The 20,873-nt window shown below is 35.1% G+C and overlaps 1 protein-coding gene across 1 annotated transcript; it reads left to right on the forward strand.

Annotated features, from left to right (window-relative positions):
• The first annotated feature begins 342 nt into the window (after positions 1 to 342).
• On the forward strand, positions 343 to 10,554 carry LOC140140285 (adhesion G-protein coupled receptor D1-like). The gene is made up of 7 exons (XM_072162072.1): positions 343 to 489; positions 2,694 to 2,763; positions 3,682 to 3,748; positions 6,134 to 6,219; positions 7,955 to 8,084; positions 8,663 to 8,704; positions 9,842 to 10,554. Exons 1-7 carry the CDS (start codon positions 393 to 395, stop codon positions 9,953 to 9,955), a joined length of 606 nt encoding a protein of 201 aa, XP_072018173.1. The 5' UTR covers positions 343 to 392; the 3' UTR covers positions 9,956 to 10,554.
• Positions 10,555 to 20,873: the final 10,319 nt, after the last annotated feature.

Genomic DNA, 20,873 nt, shown 5'->3' on the forward strand with positions numbered 1-20,873 from the left:
TATATGGAACAATCCAGATCTCGAAAAGATATGGATCAGCCGATAACGAGATTTTACTTGTTTGCAGGAGTGGGGCAAGGGAGGGGCTGTGCAGAAGCTTACAGGGTAGGTTAGATCCGGATCATGGAAATACTTAATTTTGCGGTCAAGCGTTAGTTTTTGTGATTATACTTATGCCAGTATATTTCTCGGATGTGTAGGTGTGTGCTTGGATACGACACACGTAGAAAAAGAAAATATAAAGAATTGCAACATCACACCTATGAAAGTAATAGTCCGAGTACAAAGAATGAATCGTAACATTCTCACTCTTATTACGATTAATGTCATACATATAGAATGCCTGCATTGCGGTGACTGTACTGCTGCATTACCTATGGTTAGTGGTGTTCATGTGGATGTTTATGGAAGGAATAAACCTGTTTCTGAAAATCAATCCTAACATCAATTTGAAGATGAAGCTGCCGATATGCATGCCTATTGCGTGGGGTAAGATTCGTTTGTAAAGAAAACGGATTAATCCGAATCAAATATTTTCTCAAAGAGTTAGCCGTCACAGCTTTTAAATACTTCATCTTTTGGTGCCACGTTTGACAGACTTTTTAATAATAATCAACTGCACACAAAAGTCAAAAGTATCGAAACATCGCTGAAGAATTCGGCAAACAGTAAGTTGATCATTCGTCTATTATCATTCTATCATACATTACGTACTGGGATGGCAATTATCATATGAATGCAAGAAAGTTGTATGAGTAATAGCTGCCTCATGTTAGATTTTGAAATTGCACTTGAAGAGTAATCTAAAAACTTGCCAAAATGTTAATCTCGTTAGCATGGTTGTTTGATAGCATGTAAAACTGTAGTCATCTTTAAGTAAATGTGAACAATGATGGCGCTACTTATCTTAAATCTTGTTTGCATCTTTACAAGAGGTGCTTCTATAATGCTACTCTATACATCAGAAAAAACTAACAAATTGCAAGTGAATTAAAAAAAACCCTTTTTTTATCATGAAATATAAGTTAATTGTTGGCTAATTTACATTTAAGATGTAAGTAAACAGCGCCCTCAATTTGCACACAAATGTACAGTTTATAGAATAAACATTACCACAGAAAAGCAGAAAAAGATGAATATTTTGATATAGAAAGAGAATCCATATTAAAAATAGATTAAAAATATATATGTGTATATTAGTGTGATAGCTGGTGGTATTGTCCAGATCTAGAATTGAACTTTATATAATGTTTTGTGAGAAAAATTAATGAAAAGGTGATCACATCAAACAACCGTGTAAGGGCAATGGGTTTGAGATTGCTCATCGGATGATTAAATTGCTCCTGGAAGCATTTCAAGAAGCATTTCAAGTCCCACCACTCGCAGATTTGATTCATAACCGTGCAATTAGTTTTAAATGACGAAATGCATGAAATATGTCCAATCAGGTTTTAACAATCACGGTTGTTTGACGTGATCATTTATTAATTATCCAACAACACATTACAATGTTCAATTTTAGACCTGAATAATAAACTGGCCTAAAAAAAACACTTTACACATTTTTCACAAGGTCATATCTTAAAATCCTCTCCATAAAAATGAACCAAAAAGTACACACATGATTACTTCAATACTCTACTCTAAACACATGTCAGTAACCAAGCAGTTGTCCAACTGACACAACAGCAAAATGCACTGACATTGAACACCTTCCTGGACCAAAATTCACAGCCCAACAGATTTCTTTGGCTGGGTTCCAATTATTCACCTGTACATGAACAAAAATTACACACAGGACAACTTCAATACTCTACTCTAAACACATGTCAGTAACCAAGCAGTTGTCCAACTGACACAACAGTAAAATGCACTGACACGGAACAGCTTCCGGGACCACATTCACAGGCGAATAATTGGAACCCAACAAAAGAAATCTGTTGGGCTGTGAATTTTGGTCCAGGAAGGTGTTCCATGATATGTGTTTAGAGTAGAGTATTAAAGTAATCCTGTGTGCAATTTTTGTTCATTTTATGGAGATGATTTTAAGATATGACCTTGTGAAAAATTATAATTTTATTTTTGAGGCCAGTTTACTAACAGCCATCACACTAATAATGTGTATATACACATATATTTTGTTTCTATATCAAATGATTCATCTTTTTTTGCTTTTTTTGTGGTAATTTTAATTCTATAAACTGTACATTTGTGTGCTAATTGCTATATTTCATGATAATTTTTTTTTGAAAATTCCCTTGTCATTTGTTAGTCTCTTGCTGATTTTAGAAGTGGCTACCGCTAGTAAAGATGCAAACAAGATTTTAGATAAATAGCGCCATCATTCTTCAATGACTTAGTTTTGTATGCCATCAAACAACCGTGCAATGCGATGGAATATGTCCGCTGTGTTGTCATCATGCGCGTATTTCAGTGCTGGACATGACATTTTGCGGACTAAAGTTTCTTCATCTCTGTGTTCAAAAGAGATTTCACTATTACACCATTGTAAACACATAGTTGACACCTTCCTTCCCATTGATTAGCCTGATCTTCTTTAAGATTCAGGACAATGATGAATGTTCAGTTTGCTGAATTTTCTTTGTTTCAGCGATGTTGCTAGTGTGAAGTCTTCCTCGGGTCCATATTTAATGCGCATTGAAACGTGAATTTTACATTTTTTTTCCTTTCAGGGCTACCGGCGGTCATTGCTGTCTTGACAGTAGCCGTGGGGATCACGGAATATGCCGAGACCGGGGCAAAGTATGTATCATACAAGACAGAACTAATTTTAAAAATGACAATATTGGATTAGTAGACGTCCTTGATAGACGTACATTGGCATATATGTTACTGTTAATGCCAGCATATACTTGATAGAAATGATATCAAAATAAAGTAAACTAAATAAACACATAATTTCAATATGCGAAGATTGATTCCGTCTAGATTTGCGACAGACCGTTACACCGATGTATTCCTCCTTGATCAGCTCAAGAGATTGGGACAACAATTTTTCACTGTTGTTTCCTCCATTCAAAAGGCGATATTTTCATCCCAAATCGTTAGTTGCAGCCATATACCCAGCAAACACAAAACGTTTTACAGAAAACTTTCAAATGCAGTGTTATATAAAGAGTATATAAAGGGCACAAAATGGCTTAATAACATTCAACAATATTTGTGTAAACTTGCTGCAAAACATTTTAACATACGGTTATTTACGCGTTAACAAAATATTTCGCAAACATATTTGCCACAAAATGTTTGACAATAACAGGTTGCCAACATTTTCACAATTTTGTTGTCGTGTTTTTCCCATATAAAATCGTTTTCATGGCCTTTATATAACCCGACCTGAGCAAAAGCAAAATACGTTTATAACACGTTTATATCGTTTTGTGTTTGCTGGATAGGTCGTACATATATAAATCATCAGCTTTTAAGAGATTTTAATCTCTTAAAAATTCGACTTATATGTTACGAGTCATGTCAATTAATTAATTTGACATACGCTCTTTCATGTGACTAGATGTCTTAATGATTTAATGATAGATAAAAATAAGGCGTCGTAGTAAATTATACACGCTAAATACCCTGGGCAAATATTTTTAAGACAAATTAATGGTTACAATCTTGAATTTCAAACACAATAATTTACCAATGTTTGTCACTTAATAGGTGCTGGTTACCGATTAAAGGTGGAATCATTTATGCATTCGTCGTACCTGCGTTAGCAATCACACTTGTAAGTGGTAACAACTTGAACACATTCAAGAACAGGAAATATAAAATACGCACAAAAGTACCATTGCTCTAAAATAAGGCGCACATTCTTAAAGATTTTAGCACTCAATAAGAAAATAATGAAACTTTATATTGATGGATAATTATGTTCTGCGCATTTTGATACTAGACTTGTTTCCAATTTTATTCATGCATGATTATATTATCCATTTAGTAGTCAAAAAATAAAATTCCAAATTAGCAAAATTTCTATTGAATTATCTGTCTAACATACCTAAAACGAGCACAAGATTTCTAAATTCGGCACATTTGCAGTACATGCAATCATAAGAAAATGGTCAACTTTGGGCTTGTCGCTTTATATGAAGTCAACCTATACAATTACTGGGACTTGGCAAAGTTGTAATTTAAGACTAGTAGTTATATAAAAGTGATGTTTTATAAATTTTGAAGGTGGACCACATCGACTTTGGGCCCCCTGAAAATGTTGAATTTGCAATAACTTTCTTCTTCGTGAGGGCGCTGTTCGAAATGTAAATGAGTTGTGACCTCAATTTTTTGGATATGCATTGTATTTATCCTATATATAGCATCAGTGATAACAAAAAATAATTAATCTGACAAAAAATGTGAATTTAGGGGGGCTAAACTTGCCAGTTTACAAAACATTACATTTTTTCTTGCATATTTAATGACCCCGTGACACAACCCGCAATTACAGAAATGTTTTATTTTTTATTTTTTGACAAATTGGGCATGCAGTTAGTGTGTATACAAAGTTTCAGACCTCTCTCTCTTTTTATAAAGAAGGCACAGACTCCCAAAGATGAAATTTATTTAAAGGGCAACTTTTGGGTCCAAATTTAGACCCCCCTACTCCCACTTTAAAATGGCTGCCACAGAAAATCCGTAAGAGCTACAGTACAACATATGACTAAAATATAAAGCAAATCTGAGGGGGTCACGTGGGCGCCTCCTTGGTTTCATATGGAGTGACCCGTTACCATACTAGCTCCATGCATCACATACGTGATTGTACGTCAAATTGTCATATAACGTATGAGCGTGATGTATAGTATACGAGTCTTCCTCAACATCTTCCAGTCGGGATGATTAGATCATGTATAGTCCTCTACGTGTTTATACTCTAAATTGTACGTCGAAGGGTGTACAGATTACCGATTTAGCATGGGGGACACAAAAAAGTGCTCAAAAACACACATTTTGAATTTGTTTTTTGTCCATTTTGATACTTAATTGAATGTGAGCGAGCGAATGAGTATAATAATGGGCATTATTCCGAAAAGGGCTAAAGTTATAGTTTCGTCAAGTTACGTTAAAATTAGAATTAAAATTAGGGTCAGGGTTATGTTCAGTGGCGGCTCTACGGTGGGCGGGGAAATACTTATCTTGACTCCCAAATAAATATATCCATGACCCATTCCTTCCGAAGAAAATGACAGCCCCTAAGTTCCCTATCATCAAGTGCAAAAATTATCAAATAACATCATCGGCAGCTACTCAGTTCTGACCTTAATGCCAGTAAGAATCACATTTCGTCATCAAAATGGCCAATTGCCACACCCATTTAGCACGAAAATAATGAAATATAAGTTTTTAAATCAGCTATATCTAGCTTTTCCGTCATTATTTTTTTTCCGTAATGGAAAATCCAAATAAAGAGTTTATGTTTCGGGTCAAATTATTTTGCCCTTTGCAATCAATGCCACTATTTTGCAAAAACAATTTTCCTTGTAACCTGTCATTTTCGCCTATACTTTTGCGTGTGGAATTTGTGTACATCCGGGTACCTTACATCGTTGAACACGGTATGGCGACTTGTAGATGTCACGTGCGCATTTATAAAAGCGCATTTATATATATATACCCGAAGTCCACTGACAGGGGTGAACACAACTGGTACCTTAATTCTTTGGCTTACTGAAGTCAATAACACATGTTTAGTGTCCAACCCCTTTTTCTTAATATCCCCATATCCCCACAATTGGCTTTACTGATAAAGCCTGATGATTCATTGTGAACATGAATTTTGCCCTGAATATCGTAGACAAAAATGCACGTTTGTTTCAGGTCAATTTCATCGGTCTCGTTTTGTTTGTCATTTTGCTGTTATTCATATACAATTTCATTATATCGGGAAGTCGAGATCAACTAGCTTTGTTAGAAAACTGTTTAATAGAACCGATGTGGATTGAATAACGCGCGATGCCATGTTAGCTGAGGCTACGGTTGTTCACCAATGTTTGCATTAATATCGAATAGCAGTCAACAGCAACTCAAGCCCTTTTTCGTTTTTTAAAGCCTCCATCGTACAATTACATTTACTGTCAAAGTGGTAAAAAATGTTTACGTTTCCTTTACATAGATTAATATGGTGTTCTTGGTGATTACCATCCACAAGTTTTTGACTCTAAAGACCAATAGAGATAAATCAGAGGCCGCAAGATTGAAGTAAGTATGAAAAAAATGGTTTTACTATGAAGTTTAAGAGAGATTTCCAGCAGGCATGGTGACCAGGGAAAAACCAACTAAATCTGGTGTTTGCTGAGACAAGACATCATTATACCATGCAAACATTTTTTGTGAAAAATCTGTGATTGGTTGAAAAATCCGTGAAAAATCTGTGTTGGATTACAGATTTGTAATGGATTTTTCAACATATCACTGATTTTTGTCTCTTAGTGAATGTGTTTCGTCTCAAGTTGAGACTAACACCAAGTTGGATTTCGTAGTGGCAGATTCGCGGCAACCCGGGGGCATACACACGCGTAGAAGGGCGATTTGTCCGTATGTTGGCGATGCAACCACATAAACGCACTGATTCAAATCTGCCTCTGCAAAATCTAACATGACGTTATTACTCTCAACTTGAGAAAGACAGACTATTATTTGGTTCACCTTAAGTTCGGTACTGACGTGATGCTTTTCGCGGTTGCGCCGACAAACCGCCCGTGTGGGAGTGCGTGTACACTCAGCGCGTTTTACTCTACGCGCAATTCGATATTGCGGCGAGAGAAATACGCACGTACGTCACTACCGAACTTGAGGTGAAACAAATTATATAGTGGTATTTTTCTTTTGGGAGTAGACTGATTCAAAACTATATATGTCACCCAGGTTACAAGCATCGAGTATTCTGCTGTGTTATTTCCTAGTATATACTGCAAATGTTACTTTGGGAGCATACGGTTGTTTGATACATTTAGAACTAGAGTCATTATTAACAATGTAAACATTGATGGCGCTATTCATCTTAAATCTTATTTGCATATTTACAAAGGGTAGACACTTGCATACTGCCATTAAAACGTGAAACAAATTAATAACAAAAGCAAGGACATTTTCTAAAAGCTTTTTATCATGAAAGAAAAGAATAACTCATATTATTTATTAATTTAGAATATACATAAATAGCTCCCTCAATTTTCACACAAATAACTATACAGTTTATATAATAAAGATACCACAGAAGAGCAGAAAAAGATCAATTAATTTAACAAAGAAAATCAATGTTAAAAAATAGCTAGCTAAAATATTGCGCATATTAGTGTGAAAGCTGGTGTCTAGTCTAGAATTGATTTTAAGGTACAGAATGATTGGAGTAGCTTTTGCCCATAAAACATGAATAACTGGTAAATCAAAATTAGCATCATACCACAAGGTTATAACAATATAATCATATATTTATTGTGGATGCAAAAACTATTGTTAATGTTCATGTTGCTGATTAGTTTAATTCAATCAGTTGCAGACGACTCTCGGTAGTATAATTTGGTTCACCTCAAGTTCGCTAGTGACGTCAATGCTTTTTCGCGGTTGCGCCGAATGCGTGTACACTCAGCGCGTTTAACTTTACGCACGCGATTCGATACAGCGTCGAGCGAAATACGCATGTACGTTACTACCGAACTTGAGGTGAACCAAATCATAGCAACTAACTGGCAATGTTTGGTATATACATGGGGTTTGAAAAATCAGATTTCAAAGAAGACCAACATAAATATCTTTTTTCGGAAAAGATGTGCACTTTTGGCGTTATACAAAATCGCGTTTTCAGTGGCCGAAATATGTGGACAGGTTACTTCCATGCAAGACAGGTTACTTTTAGGAACAGCCTGTCCTAAAGACTAGCTGTTTTTTGCTAAATTTTACACACTGTTAATTGATGTAATTTGTCTAATTATAGAGCCAGTATTCGAGCAATTGCCATACTAAGCCCACTTCTTGGCGGTACATGGATTTTTGGTGTGCTCCAATTTGACCAAACCTCAAGTATTGTGTTTTCGTATTTGTTTACGATCTGCAATGGATTACAGGTAACCCTTGTAACCATTAAATAAAGTACGGTATCATGATATAAGCTCAAAGTTGTTCGGTACTCTCTTCTCTCTGCTTGGTAATTCTGCTTGGTAATTTTCTCAAATGTGTCATATCAATCTGTTTGACCAGTCCTAGAATCACTTTAAAAATTAAGTATTTAACTAAACAGAGCCAAATATGGAACTAATTATTACAACAAAACTAGCTTCATATAATTTTGTGCTAAATAAATTTACAACGGCAAGTATTAAGTTGTATTACTTCGCGGGGAATAATCCCAATTTTCTTTGAAAATATTCGGACGAGAAAGTGTGTTCTTACGCCCCAAATAGGTCCTAGAATATAATTTTTCTATTGCGTACATTAAATATCACACCCTTTGTCTCATTTCCAGGGAGGCAAATGGAGGAAAACGCCTCACTATGGGACATCTTGATCCACCAGGATGCTGACCGCCATAATATTCCAGTAATTCCAGAATTATGCTAATAATAAATTAATGCTAATACATGAAGTACTATCATGTTGTTTAAATGTATAACCAAGTAATATTTTACGATTTTATTTTCTACAGGGAGTGTTCGTTTTCTTTGCACAATGCTTACTGGACGAGGACGTAAGTATTACGTGGATCCTGGGTAGACTGCTGCCCTCATTCGTCAACCATCTACGAAGCATACAAATGCGCAGCGTAGACGAGTGATGGAGTTGGTCTATAAATCCTGGGTTTCTTTACCGGAATTTGAAAGAAATGTCTTCCCACGAGGTAATAGGCTAATTGCATAACAATAGATATACCAGGTTACATCTCGGAGGTTAATCCATATTCTTGGTTATGCAATACCCGCATAGCTCGGAGGTGAATCCAACTTCTTTGTTAAACAATATATACGCATGTAGTATTGTTGGAAGAAATCTCTGTAAAACTGACTTCCGATAGAGAAACCCACTATCTAAAGTAGATTTTCACAGCATCCCAGAATACACCATGAGCTGTTACATGCTAATTATGTGAAATTTGAATGTTTCAGCCAGGCCAAACCTGACATATCATTTATACCCACATATGCCTGGAAAGGATTATGATAAGTTCTTTCCTACGGAAGTAACCAATTACACAATCCAGAGTTTTTCAGAATTAGAGATAGATGCCGTTGGTGGCGTCTGGCCAGATGAAGGGAGCTATACCCGGCTACCTGTACATGTATAGACCCGTGACGTCACGCAGACGTCACGGGTCTATTAGATCTGTCGATAAAATGCACTTTTTTGGCCCAGATCTATGCTGTTTCGTTTCCAACCCTTCCATGCGCTACAATGTCAAAATTGTGGCTACATCATAGATATCTCGGGCATCTCAGAGCATTACCTGGTTTTTCCATATGAAAGTAATTAAGGTGTTCCATCAAAGCTTTCGTTGTGTGCTGCCACCTAGCGGTGGTTCCGGGATCGTTGCGTCTAGTACATTTTGACCATCTATCAGGAACTTCCCTTTTGTTATGCCATAATATAGCCTTCCGAAATTAATGTGCGGTAAAGATCTCGGTCTACATACATCAGTGATCATCAAAAGTGAAGTTATTATGTTGATTTCCGTGTAAAAAATGGCTGGTTTTCATTATTCATTTCAAATTTGATAACCCTATGTTGTCTTCCGATAAAACGATTCATACCTTTTATATAATAATCCGAAATTTAAATGTTTTCTGTGTTTACTGGGAAATCGAGTCAAATATTTTGTGTTCTTCTACAGGTACGGTCGTTTTTACGGCTGAAATTAAACCGTGGGAAAGTTGACCATTCATCTGCCACATTACCCACTCAAGATACCAGTGATGGAAGTCAAGGAAGAGTCGGAGATAATTAAAGTTAATTAATTAATTAATTAAAGCCATATTGTAACATTTCCATAAGAAATAGCATTGTATTTTGTTCATCATACTGCAGTTACTGTCCGTTTTCCTATACACAATACACAGTGCTCTCACCATTGACGCGTGACCTCTACAAATAGTGTATGTTAGAAGTATAGGCCATTGCCTAGTTAACGTTACTGTGTGAAAAATAACCGGCCAATATTTAAAGTATTCTCTGAAATTCTAGAAAATATAGTTTTGTAACAAGTCCTAAATTTTTAGCTAATTTAGGTGTTTGAAAATATTCGCACTTTTGTGTTTTAGGAAGGATATGTAAACGACAGATAACACCAAAAAATATGAAGAAATTATTTCCAAACCAAACCGTGTTAAGTCTACAACCATTATGTTTCTCATTTTCAAGAATGCCGGTTAACAATAAGCAGACTATTGTCTCATTTCGTAAACAAAGGCCCACATAGTATTGTTACCTTGCGTTTGCTTTACCCAACTGAAACTATAATACCAGCTCATTGCAATACCGCACAGGTAAAACAGAAACGTGTGTAGTGTGGATTTAACCAGAGAAGATCTGATTTAGTCAGTTGAGCTGTTTTCAATGAGTGTTATATTGGTTTAATAGCTTTTAATGGGGTTTAAGGCCTGCAAAGGTCGTGGTGAATTCTACTGTAGACATGACTGCATCATGTAAAATGTTTTCACTGTCAGATATGTCCTCTTTTAAATTTGGGCTCAAATAGATGAGGCAATACAAAGAAAATCGCTATTTAATGCCAGCGAATACGAGCCACTCCTTCGAATGTGACTCATGTCGGTTCGTTTCAATATCCCGCACGCCATGTACGTACCGCGATCTCCGTTACAAAGACATTAAAAAAAAAAAAAGAATTTTGAAAAATATTGAGGTGTCCTTCTCAGCAAATGTTGCAATATGGCCATATTATAACATTTCTGTAAAAATAGATATAGTATTTATTTTCCCTATAATGTTAGCTTTTACTGTCAGATATGTCCCCTTTTAATTTACTACTAGCGCCCATACATGTTACTCCCGCGGTTGTAATACGGTACGATCCTCTGGGTGTGTGTGTATGTGTATCCCGCACGCCGTGTACGTAGTGTGCATACGTGTTCCGACTATTATTTCCATCGTAATAATAAAATTTTTGCAGAGTATCTTTATTGACTAAAATACATTACAATCGTGTAAAAACCAGATTTAAAAAGAAATTGAGGGCGTTCTCCTCAGCAAATGTTATAATACCGTAGAAACCCGTCTATACGGAATAGAAGCGACTGTGATGATAGCATATTTCACGCTAGCGCCCTCCACAATATTATATATTATGGAATTTGAGCAAATCATTTACCGACACAAGCAGGTATACAATGTATTATTTTATCTTTATTTCGCATCTCACGAGCATAGCTCACTTGGCAAGGCATAAGACTTTGGTTCTTTAGATCGGAAGATGGTGAGTTCGAGCCTCATCACGGTCACACAAACTTTTATAAACAAAATATTGTTCAAACTTTTCATTTATATTTTCTTGCATTTTCTAAAGACTCCTTTCGTGATCATTTTTTTTTTCATATTTAGTTTAATTTATTCTATTGTTTTTCTTTTATTGTTTCTTTTCTTTGTCTTTTTTTCTTGTTTAATTTTATTTTTTCTTTATTTTTCTTTGATTCATATAATATTGGCAGGATAAGGAGAGGAGGGAACTAAAGACCCATTCAGTGATTTGCTCATCCGGACGATCGTAAAAATCATCAAAATTCACCTTTGTCATTGTCATAGATGTGGTAACATAGCCTGCTAGTGGTTCAGCAGAAAACCGTGTGACACATAATATACATTTGGCTACATTTTATTATACGATAAATACGAATTTATTAAACATGGTAACAAATATTCTCTAGCAGATCGGTTATACGATGGAACTGGTAGGCATAGGCCTATTATAAATTCGGGATATTAAATATCTTCCTGACGAGACAGATCTGCGCATGTGGTCAAAGACGATTCCTTACTAGCCACAGACCGTCCGCTGGAATTAGTTGAATCGCTATGGCTGTTGGTCGGACCTCTCATCTCTCCACATCGATTGTGACCTATCCCCGACATTGCCCTTATGAACTCACATCCTCCTGTTTTATTCCAATACGCTGGCTAAGTTACGTAATAATCGGATTAACTACCATAGCAATAGGTGAAAACAATTTTTGAATATACCGCGTTATACACTGAGCGTGTTTATAGTGGTGTACGGTATTTATACGGTATCCTTATACGCATATGGGATTAGGATGGAATGTGACTTATCCGTTATCTCGGCTGTTTATAGTGGCAATCAATAGCGCTATTCTGAATCCGAGGTGGTTGAACTCAGCGTGTTCGAGGTCACCGCAATGCAATGTGGGAGACACAAATATGGTGCCAGTTTCAAATAGTTTGCCGTCGAAACGATACCGACCATTTATAAAAACATTATTGCTACAGTGCCGTACCATATCTGTAGGTGATGTGTTATTACAGTGACAAATTTGAGCTCGGAGAGTTATATTACCCTGCTCAACTTCCTTGAATAACGGTATCGTTAATCCCTGTCTGTTTATAGTGGCCGTATACGGAAAGAATATACTGCAATATCCATCGATATCGAAGGATATCAGTTCCGTATAATATGTGCGGCAAATAGCGCTATTGGTCTGTTTATAGTGGCGACCAATACCGTATAAGATGTACTTATACGCTAAATACCGGATAATCTGGCTCACTATAAACACGCTCACTGATACGTTCAGGCGGTACCTCTTCATTGAACCATATCATGCTGCACCTGTAAGATCTTTGAAAAGACCAGTATTGTATTCAATCTATGATTGCAGACATACACAGTACAGGTGATGAGTGTAGCCTGCTTGTAGCGCAGCGCGATATGTTCAAAATTGTTTTCACCTATTGCTATGGTAATTAATCCGATTAATTACGCAACTTCACCTGCGTATAATGGCCGAATAAATTCTGACCATCACTTGGCTTGTTGGATCAGAGAAGATGAGAAAAGAGGAGATCGCTCGAACATATAATCCGATTACCCACAGTTATCCTCCATTCACTTTTCTTTGTTTGGGGTACTTAAGAGGAACTATCTGTTATTTTTGAGAATAGAGTTGCCACGGTCAAAAATAGATTTTCTTTATACTTTCATATTTGATGCACCTTGACCTCAAACTAACACACATGGGATAAATTTCGGAAAAATATCCCCGTTGCCATGGTAACAGGCAAATTTCAATTTTAGGTCTATTTTCACAATTTTTGGATTTTTCAGCAGTCAAATTATCAAGTTTTGAAGCCAGTGTTACTAATATACACAATATATATATAATTTTTTCTTGATAAGGTATGAATAGGTCAAACCTTAGATGCCGCAATGAAAGTATAAAAATAATCACCAGGTGTCAGGGTGGGTTATACCATTTATTTGAAATAGGGGTGTTTTTCAAATTTTTCAAAGTATGAAAATATACCAACTTTGTATAGCTCATAAACCATATGGTAGTGTTCCAATTTCAACATCGACCACAGCATGTTGAGATGATACATTGGTCTTATGAAAAAGTTACATTTGAGCTTGGGGAAAACACATCTGTATATACAGTGTTGCCAGACATTTTCCTATTTTTCGAAATTCTACACAAATCTCACCTTAAGTTAAATGATGTGAAAATGAAACATCATCCTTTCAAGGAACATTTATTAGAAAGAGAGTTTTTATTCATATCAAATTTGATCAGTTATAATGGTCAGTGTTGTTCTAAACCACATGGGTGTTGCCATAATTGGGGTTTTATTGTGATTTGTGGATATTTTCAACTTCATAAAAATACCAAAATGCATTTCTATAATAAAGAAAGAAACATCGACCTCGTCATGTTGAGATGATATATTGGCCTTATGAAAAAGTTATTTTGATGTGGGGGGTAAAACATCAGTTTATACAGTGTTGCCAGATAAACCACATGGGTGTTGCCATAATTGGGGTTTAATTGTGAGGTGTGGATATTTTCAACTTTTTACAAGTCATAAAAATACCAAAATGCATTTCTATAATAAAGAAACTTGAAGAAACATCGACCTTGTCATGTTGAGATGATACATTGGCCTTATGAAAGTTATTTTGATCTGGGGCAGAGATCTGGGGGTAAAACATCAGTTTATACAGTGTTGCCAGATATTTTCCTATTTTTTCAAATTCAACACAAGTCTCGCCCTAAGTTAAAAGATATGAAAATGAAACTTCACCTTCATACGGAACATATCTTTTTAGGAAGAAAGTTAATTTCATATTCAATTTGATCATCTGGGATGGTCAGTGTTATTCTAAGCCATATGGGTGTTGCCATAGCTGGTGTTTAATATGACAATTTAGATATTTCCAGCTTTTTACAAGTCTTAAAAATAGTACACATCCTTAAAATTATTGTGGAATGAACGCAATATTAAGGTTAAAATTACCCTAAGAACACTTAGTATGTGAATTTAAATTTTAAATTTGAGTTCGGAAAATATTTCCTCTATACAGTATTGCCAGTTATTATCACATATATTCAAAATTCAACGTATGTCTCACTTTAGGATTTATATTGTTTTAAAAAAACACACCCAAAAAGCACACAAATTTGTCCTAATTTGGCGCTTTTATGGGCACTTTTGCCTTAATGCACCCAATTTGGCGTATTGTCTCCACTGCAAACCCACCAATCGACATACCAAAATTGCTAAGGTCCCCCCAAAACCGTGGCACATCCCCATATACGTTTAACCAGGAGAACCCCTCCGGGGTCACCCAGTAGTCCTCTTTTTCTACTTGAAACGGATATTTCCTCAGACAACTCTTATCAACATTTGGTGATTTTTTATTTTTGCTTTAACCCTGCAAGTATCTGCAAAAGTGTTCATTATAAATCTCCTTCAGTCTTGAAAGCTTAATTTTAGTTAGCTGCTTCCTTTTTACAAGCTCATACAAATTCATGTCATCAATGAGCAGGGGATGCTTGAATGATAGAGAATTAGCAACAATATCATGCAACATTTCAATGGTCATTTCTTCTTCAGCATGACTTTAAATGTCATACTTTCGACTCTCCTGCGAGCTCCTCTCTGGAAAAGTAACTGAACATTAATTTGTCTGGCTGTGAAAAGGTTCTGTGCATTGTTTTTGACTATTCACATATCTTTCGAAACATTTGCTGGATCTATATAGTTTTTGCCCATTTCTTCCCCATATCTTTTTTGCAAGTATAGTTGGGATGTGTGCTTTAATAATATGGGGTAGGCGTAATTTAAACATTATCTTACTCTTATATGCATCTTTTGCAATGTAACAATCTTATGTTATGTTAATTTATTTTAGCCTAGCTATTATGTGTATAAAGATAAAAAAAAAATATGGCTTTTATGTATATTTTAAAGTATACATGTTTGATGTTTTCTGTGTTGTATTTTAAGGGGTTGGTCACCCACCTTTGCACAGTATTTTTGTCGGACCTGAGAGCAAATCAGACATACTAAATTGCATTTTAAATACGAGGAATGTCCTTCTGATATAAAATAATTTTGATTTTTTTTTTTAATTCGCGATACAATAAAAATTTTAGGGTAAATTATGTATATTGATTTTTTAAATTTTGTTGACATATTACAGTCCTCAAAGTTAACTTAATAAATCTAATGATGTGTATTTAAAGTGTATGTAGCCGGGATGAAAAGCCGACCACTAATCAATTGATTAATGTTAATTGAAAAATTTGACCTTCATAGTGAAGATATAGATTTTTTCCCAAAAGACCTACATTTTTAGGTGTTTTGGTGAAAAAATCTATATCTTCAATACGAAAGGTCAAATTTTCATATGGACTGCTTTTCATTCCAGCTACATACACTTTAAGTACATTTCACTAGATTTATACAATTTACTTTTGAGATCTGTTAAATTTCAAAAATATCAATTTTTAATCATTTGCCATAAAATTTGTATTATATCGCAAATTTCAATATATGTCTGATGTGCTCTCAGGTCCACAAAAATATGCGAAAACGTCGCTATTTGAACCCTTATGACTCACATCTCACTATTAAACCCTAATTATGGCAACACCCATGTGGTTTGGAACAACACTGACATACAACTGATCAAATTTAATATGAAAGTAAATTTCATTTAATAAACTTTCCTTGTGAAGGTGAAGTTTCATTTTCGCATCATTTAACTTAAGGTGAGACTTGTGTTAAATTTCGAAAAAATAGGAAAATATCTGGCAACACTGTATAAACATATGTTTTCCTCAAGCTTAAGTGTAAATTTTTCATAAGACCAAATATGTATCATTTCAACATGGTGAAGTTGATGTTTCACTTCCACATATTTTTAAGGAATGCATACCATGGTATTTTGGTATTTTTAAAACTTGTAAAAAGTTTAAAATAACCACACCTCGCTATTTAACCCTAATTATGGCAACACCCATGTGGTTTGGAACAACACTGGCCATTTATACAACTGATCAAATTTAATATGAAAGTACATTTCTTTCTATAAACTTTCATTTTCAACCTAAGGTGAACTAGTGCTGAATTTCGAAAAAATAGGAAAATATCTGGCAACACTGTATAAACAGATGTTTTTCCCCAAGCGCAAATGTAAATTTTTCATAAGACCGATGTATCATCTCAACATGATGAGGTCGATGATTCATTTTCACATCTTTATTTTAGGAATGCATGCCATTGTATTTTGGCATTTTTAAGACTGAAAAATAGCTGGAAAAGCTGGAAAAAGCTGGAAAAAAAGCTCAACATACGTTGAATTTTGAACATATGTGGCAATACTGTATAGAAGGAAATATTTTCCGAACTCAAATTTAAAATTTAAATTCACATACTAAGTGTTCTTAGGTTAATTTTAACCTTAATATTGCGTTCATTCCACAATAATTTTAAGGATGTGTACTATTTTTAAGACTTGTAAAAAGCTGGAAATATCTAAATTGTCATATTAAACGCCAGCTATGGCAACACCCATATGTCTTAGAATAACACTGACCATCCCAGATGATCAAATTGAATATGAAATTAACTTTCTTTCTAAAAAGATGTTCCGTATGAAGGTGAAGTTTCATTTTCATCTTTTAACTTAGGGCGAGATTTGTGTTGAATTTTGAAAAAGTAGGAAAATATCTGGCAACACTGTATAAACTGATGCTTTACCCCCCCCCATCAAAATAATTTTTTCATAAGGACAATGTATCATCTCAGCATGACGAGGTCGACGTTTCTTTCTTTATTATAGAAATGCATTTTGGTATTTTTATGACTTGTAAAAAGTTGAAAATATCCACAAATCACAATAAAACCCCAATTATGGCAACACCCATGTGGTTTAGAACAACACTGACCATTATAACTGATCAAATTTGATATGAATAAAAACTCTCTTTCTAATAAATGTTCCTTGAAAGGATGATGTTTCATTTTCACATCATTTAATTTAAGGTGAGATTTGTGTTGAATTTCGAAAAATAGGAAAATGTCTGGCAACACTGTATATACAGATGTGTTTTCCCCAAGCTCAAATGTAACTTTTTCATAAGACCAATGTATCATCTCAACATGCTGTGGTCGATGTTGAAACCGGAGCACTACCATATGGTTTATGAGCTATACAAAGTTGGTATATTTTCATACTTTGAAAAAATTGAAAAACACCTCTATTTCAAATAAATGGTATAACCCACCCTGACACCTGGTGATTATTTTTATACTTTCATTGCGGCATCTAAGGTTTGACCTATTCATACCTTATAAAGAAAAAATTATATATATAGTGTGTATATTAGTAACACTGGCTTCAAAACTTGATAAATTGACTGCTGAAAAATCCAAAAATTGTGAAAATAGGCCTAAAATGAAAATTTGGCTGTTACCATGGCAACGGGGATATTTTTCCCAAATTTATTTCATGTGTGTTTGTTTCAGGTCAAGGTGCATCAAATATGAAAGTTTAAAGGAAATCCATTTTTTGACCGTGGCAAACATTTTAAAAAAATTCTCCAAAATAACAGATAATGCCTCTTAAAACGCCACTTGAAACTTCCTTTGTGGTAATCTGTTCATCCGCCACACACTCGACTGATTCGATAGTTTTCTTAGTGGAGAAAATATTCCACACACGGAAGTACATCGTTAAATTCCCAATTTCGCAGTCAAATCATGTTTTTTTTCTTTAAAAAAAATAATACTAACCAGGGTGACCATGATTTTTAAACGAGTGAAAAAGCATGATATATATCGCAACTCCCATTAAAAAATCAAATATTTTGTTAAGTTATGGAAAGTCAAGCATAATCAATGTTCTAGTAAAATTAATATAAGGTCAAAGGAAAAGAAATTTAAATGATAAGCATTTGAATATTTGCGGCTGTTTACGGAAACTTAAAACAAGTGTAATCAGTAGTTCAAACTCGTGTCAGTTTCTCCATATACTCCCGTTTTGTGTCCAAACGTGTCCAAAATGCTATTTGGATCCAAAATGAGGGTCTTTTTCACAGGGATCTCGGGTCAAACTTAGCAGCCGGTCATGCCAAACAATACAGAAATTATATTTCGCGGTCAACTGACGTAACAAATTGATATCCGGGCATGCGCCGTTTAGAGCTAGACAGTCGTGACTCGCAAAGCCACTTATCGTATTAGTTGATCAATCGGATTAGATCATTGTTTCCATCAATAGGCGGATGCACACATTATTTATTTGATGTGGGGAGCGAGCGACCTCCTCTTTTATCATCTTCTCTGGTTGGATTCGTCTATACTACAATTCGCTGTCGAAGTGACGTAATAATCGCAATAACTACCATCAAGCAGATTGCACTAATCACCCGCGTATGTCACCAAACATAGATTGAATACCACTCTTTTCATAAATACTAATCTTACATGGCGAGTGATTAGCATTTCTTTGACAACTATGGTTTAATGCATAGGTGCCACGTGAACGATGAAGTGCAGGGCTATATATTCGAAATTGTATTCATCAATTGCTATGGTAGTTAATCCGATTAATTACGTCACATCGACAACGAATAGCCTATAGTATGGGTTCAAGTGGAACAAAAAATAGTGTATGTCCATTGCTAGCTATGGTAATTAATCATGTTAGTGTTTACATCACTACTTCGGTGAAGACAAGAGAAGTGTGCCTTCTCTACCAACGCCTGTGATATAACAGGTGCAAGCGAAACAAAATTGAATGACCATAATAGTTTCCTTTGTCAGATGAATTGATTGAAGTTTTTGAAGACACTCTATTCTTGATGGGACAATAGATTCAAATATGGAATAATTATTATTCCTCATCTATTTTTTTTATTGAAAAAACTGCAATTGTGGCAACAGAACAATATTTATTTTGATTTCATTTCAAGTAGAAACAAAATCGTGCTTAAGCCAAAAACGCACCCTACCTCAAGAATTGGGATGGCACAAAGGTGCAACATAGGTTTTTATTGCAAAGACGAGGACAGACAAGTAGTTACAACACATCTGTCTAACCGTGGGTTTCGCTATTATTTAGAATAAATGCTTTTACTAGTTTATATAAAACCACAAAATTACTAAAAAAAACTATTAAAAAAAACTAAAAAAAACTAAAAAAAAAAAAAAAAACGCACCTAAAATTAAAAGTAGAAAGGTAGATTTGAAGAAAGATAAAAAGAACATGTCAAAAAGTTAAAATTAAACGAGAATGAAAAAACGGAACCGGTGCCCGGACCATGCTCTCTTCAGCATGTCTTCAGTTCCAAAGTCTGACGCTCTATCAATTGAGCTATACGATCCTGATATACGAAACAGTCGTTATTATGTCAATACAATTGATTGGTGTTACAACATACTTAGATGGAATGCATAGCCACCCAGTGCCAGTATATATTTGCTCAAACTCCAAATACAACAAGCAACCAATTTTATTGAGGGCGTTTCTTGGGTATATCCTTGTAGACGGGGTTTTACGGTATGGCTTTAAGTTAAATAAGTGTGCTAGAAGATTGCTGCTATGATAATGTTGTGTTTGTCAAGTAAAGTTTTTCACATGTGGTACCGGGGTCAAATGGGGCAAATTTTAAAAATCGTCCCACTGATCCGCTACAAAATTGACTTTACCAGGACAAATGTGCGCCAAGCGCGAGAAAAGTTTTCAATTTTAATGCTAAAATGGGCCAAAATGAGAACATTTTGTCCATCATTATAGCTGCATATTACAACTTTTGGTCATTTCCCCCTTATATTTCGAAAGGGGGTCCAATTTGCCCCACCCTCTGTCGGTACGCCTGTGGTGGCTACGTGCCTTGATGAACGTTGTCTTTAGTACGTTTCGCATTGCAATTTGTTGTAAATTAATGCTCACAATGTCTGTCAGCATCAAAATAGCTAGACACCGTTAGAAATAATGCACTAAGTACGATTATAGCAAGTAAATAGGCCATTTCTTGTTTTCCTTGTTCATTGCACACTTTGTGTCATGGCGTGAAATTCTTTTTATTACTTGTATAAAATATAATACAGCGTTGTTGTTGTGTGTAAGTGGGTAATTCTAGAAAATAGACGTACATCCCCTTTAGAAAAGTTCGGATTTACAGACTTTTGGTTTAGTTTAATCTGGAAATTCAGACTTTAAAAAGTATCCTATTAAAAACTTGATTTAAACGTGTTTTGGTTTTAGTCAAAACGTTTAATCATAAATTTTAGAGGCTCATTTCGGACAATTCCGTGAGGTTTTATACAATTGTATTTCATTTCCAAGCTTTTTCCAGTAAAATTGGCAACTGGAATTCCACTCGTTT

The sequence above is a fragment of the Amphiura filiformis genome, chromosome 19 (assembly GCF_039555335.1).
Source record: "Amphiura filiformis chromosome 19, Afil_fr2py, whole genome shotgun sequence".
NCBI classification, from domain to species: Eukaryota; Metazoa; Echinodermata; class Ophiuroidea; order Amphilepidida; family Amphiuridae; genus Amphiura; species Amphiura filiformis.

Bases quoted from the DNA above. Each gene is read 5' to 3' on its own strand.
- LOC140140285 (XM_072162072.1), top strand. From the start codon at position 393: ATGTGGATGTTTATGGAAGGAATAAACCTGTTTCTGAAAATCAATCCT. The intron at 2,764-3,681 runs GTATGTATCATA...GTCACTTAATAG, and splicing joins TATGCCGAGACCGGGGCAAA to GTGCTGGTTACCGATTAAAG. The intron at 3,749-6,133 runs GTAAGTGGTAAC...TCCTTTACATAG, and splicing joins CTGCGTTAGCAATCACACTT to ATTAATATGGTGTTCTTGGT.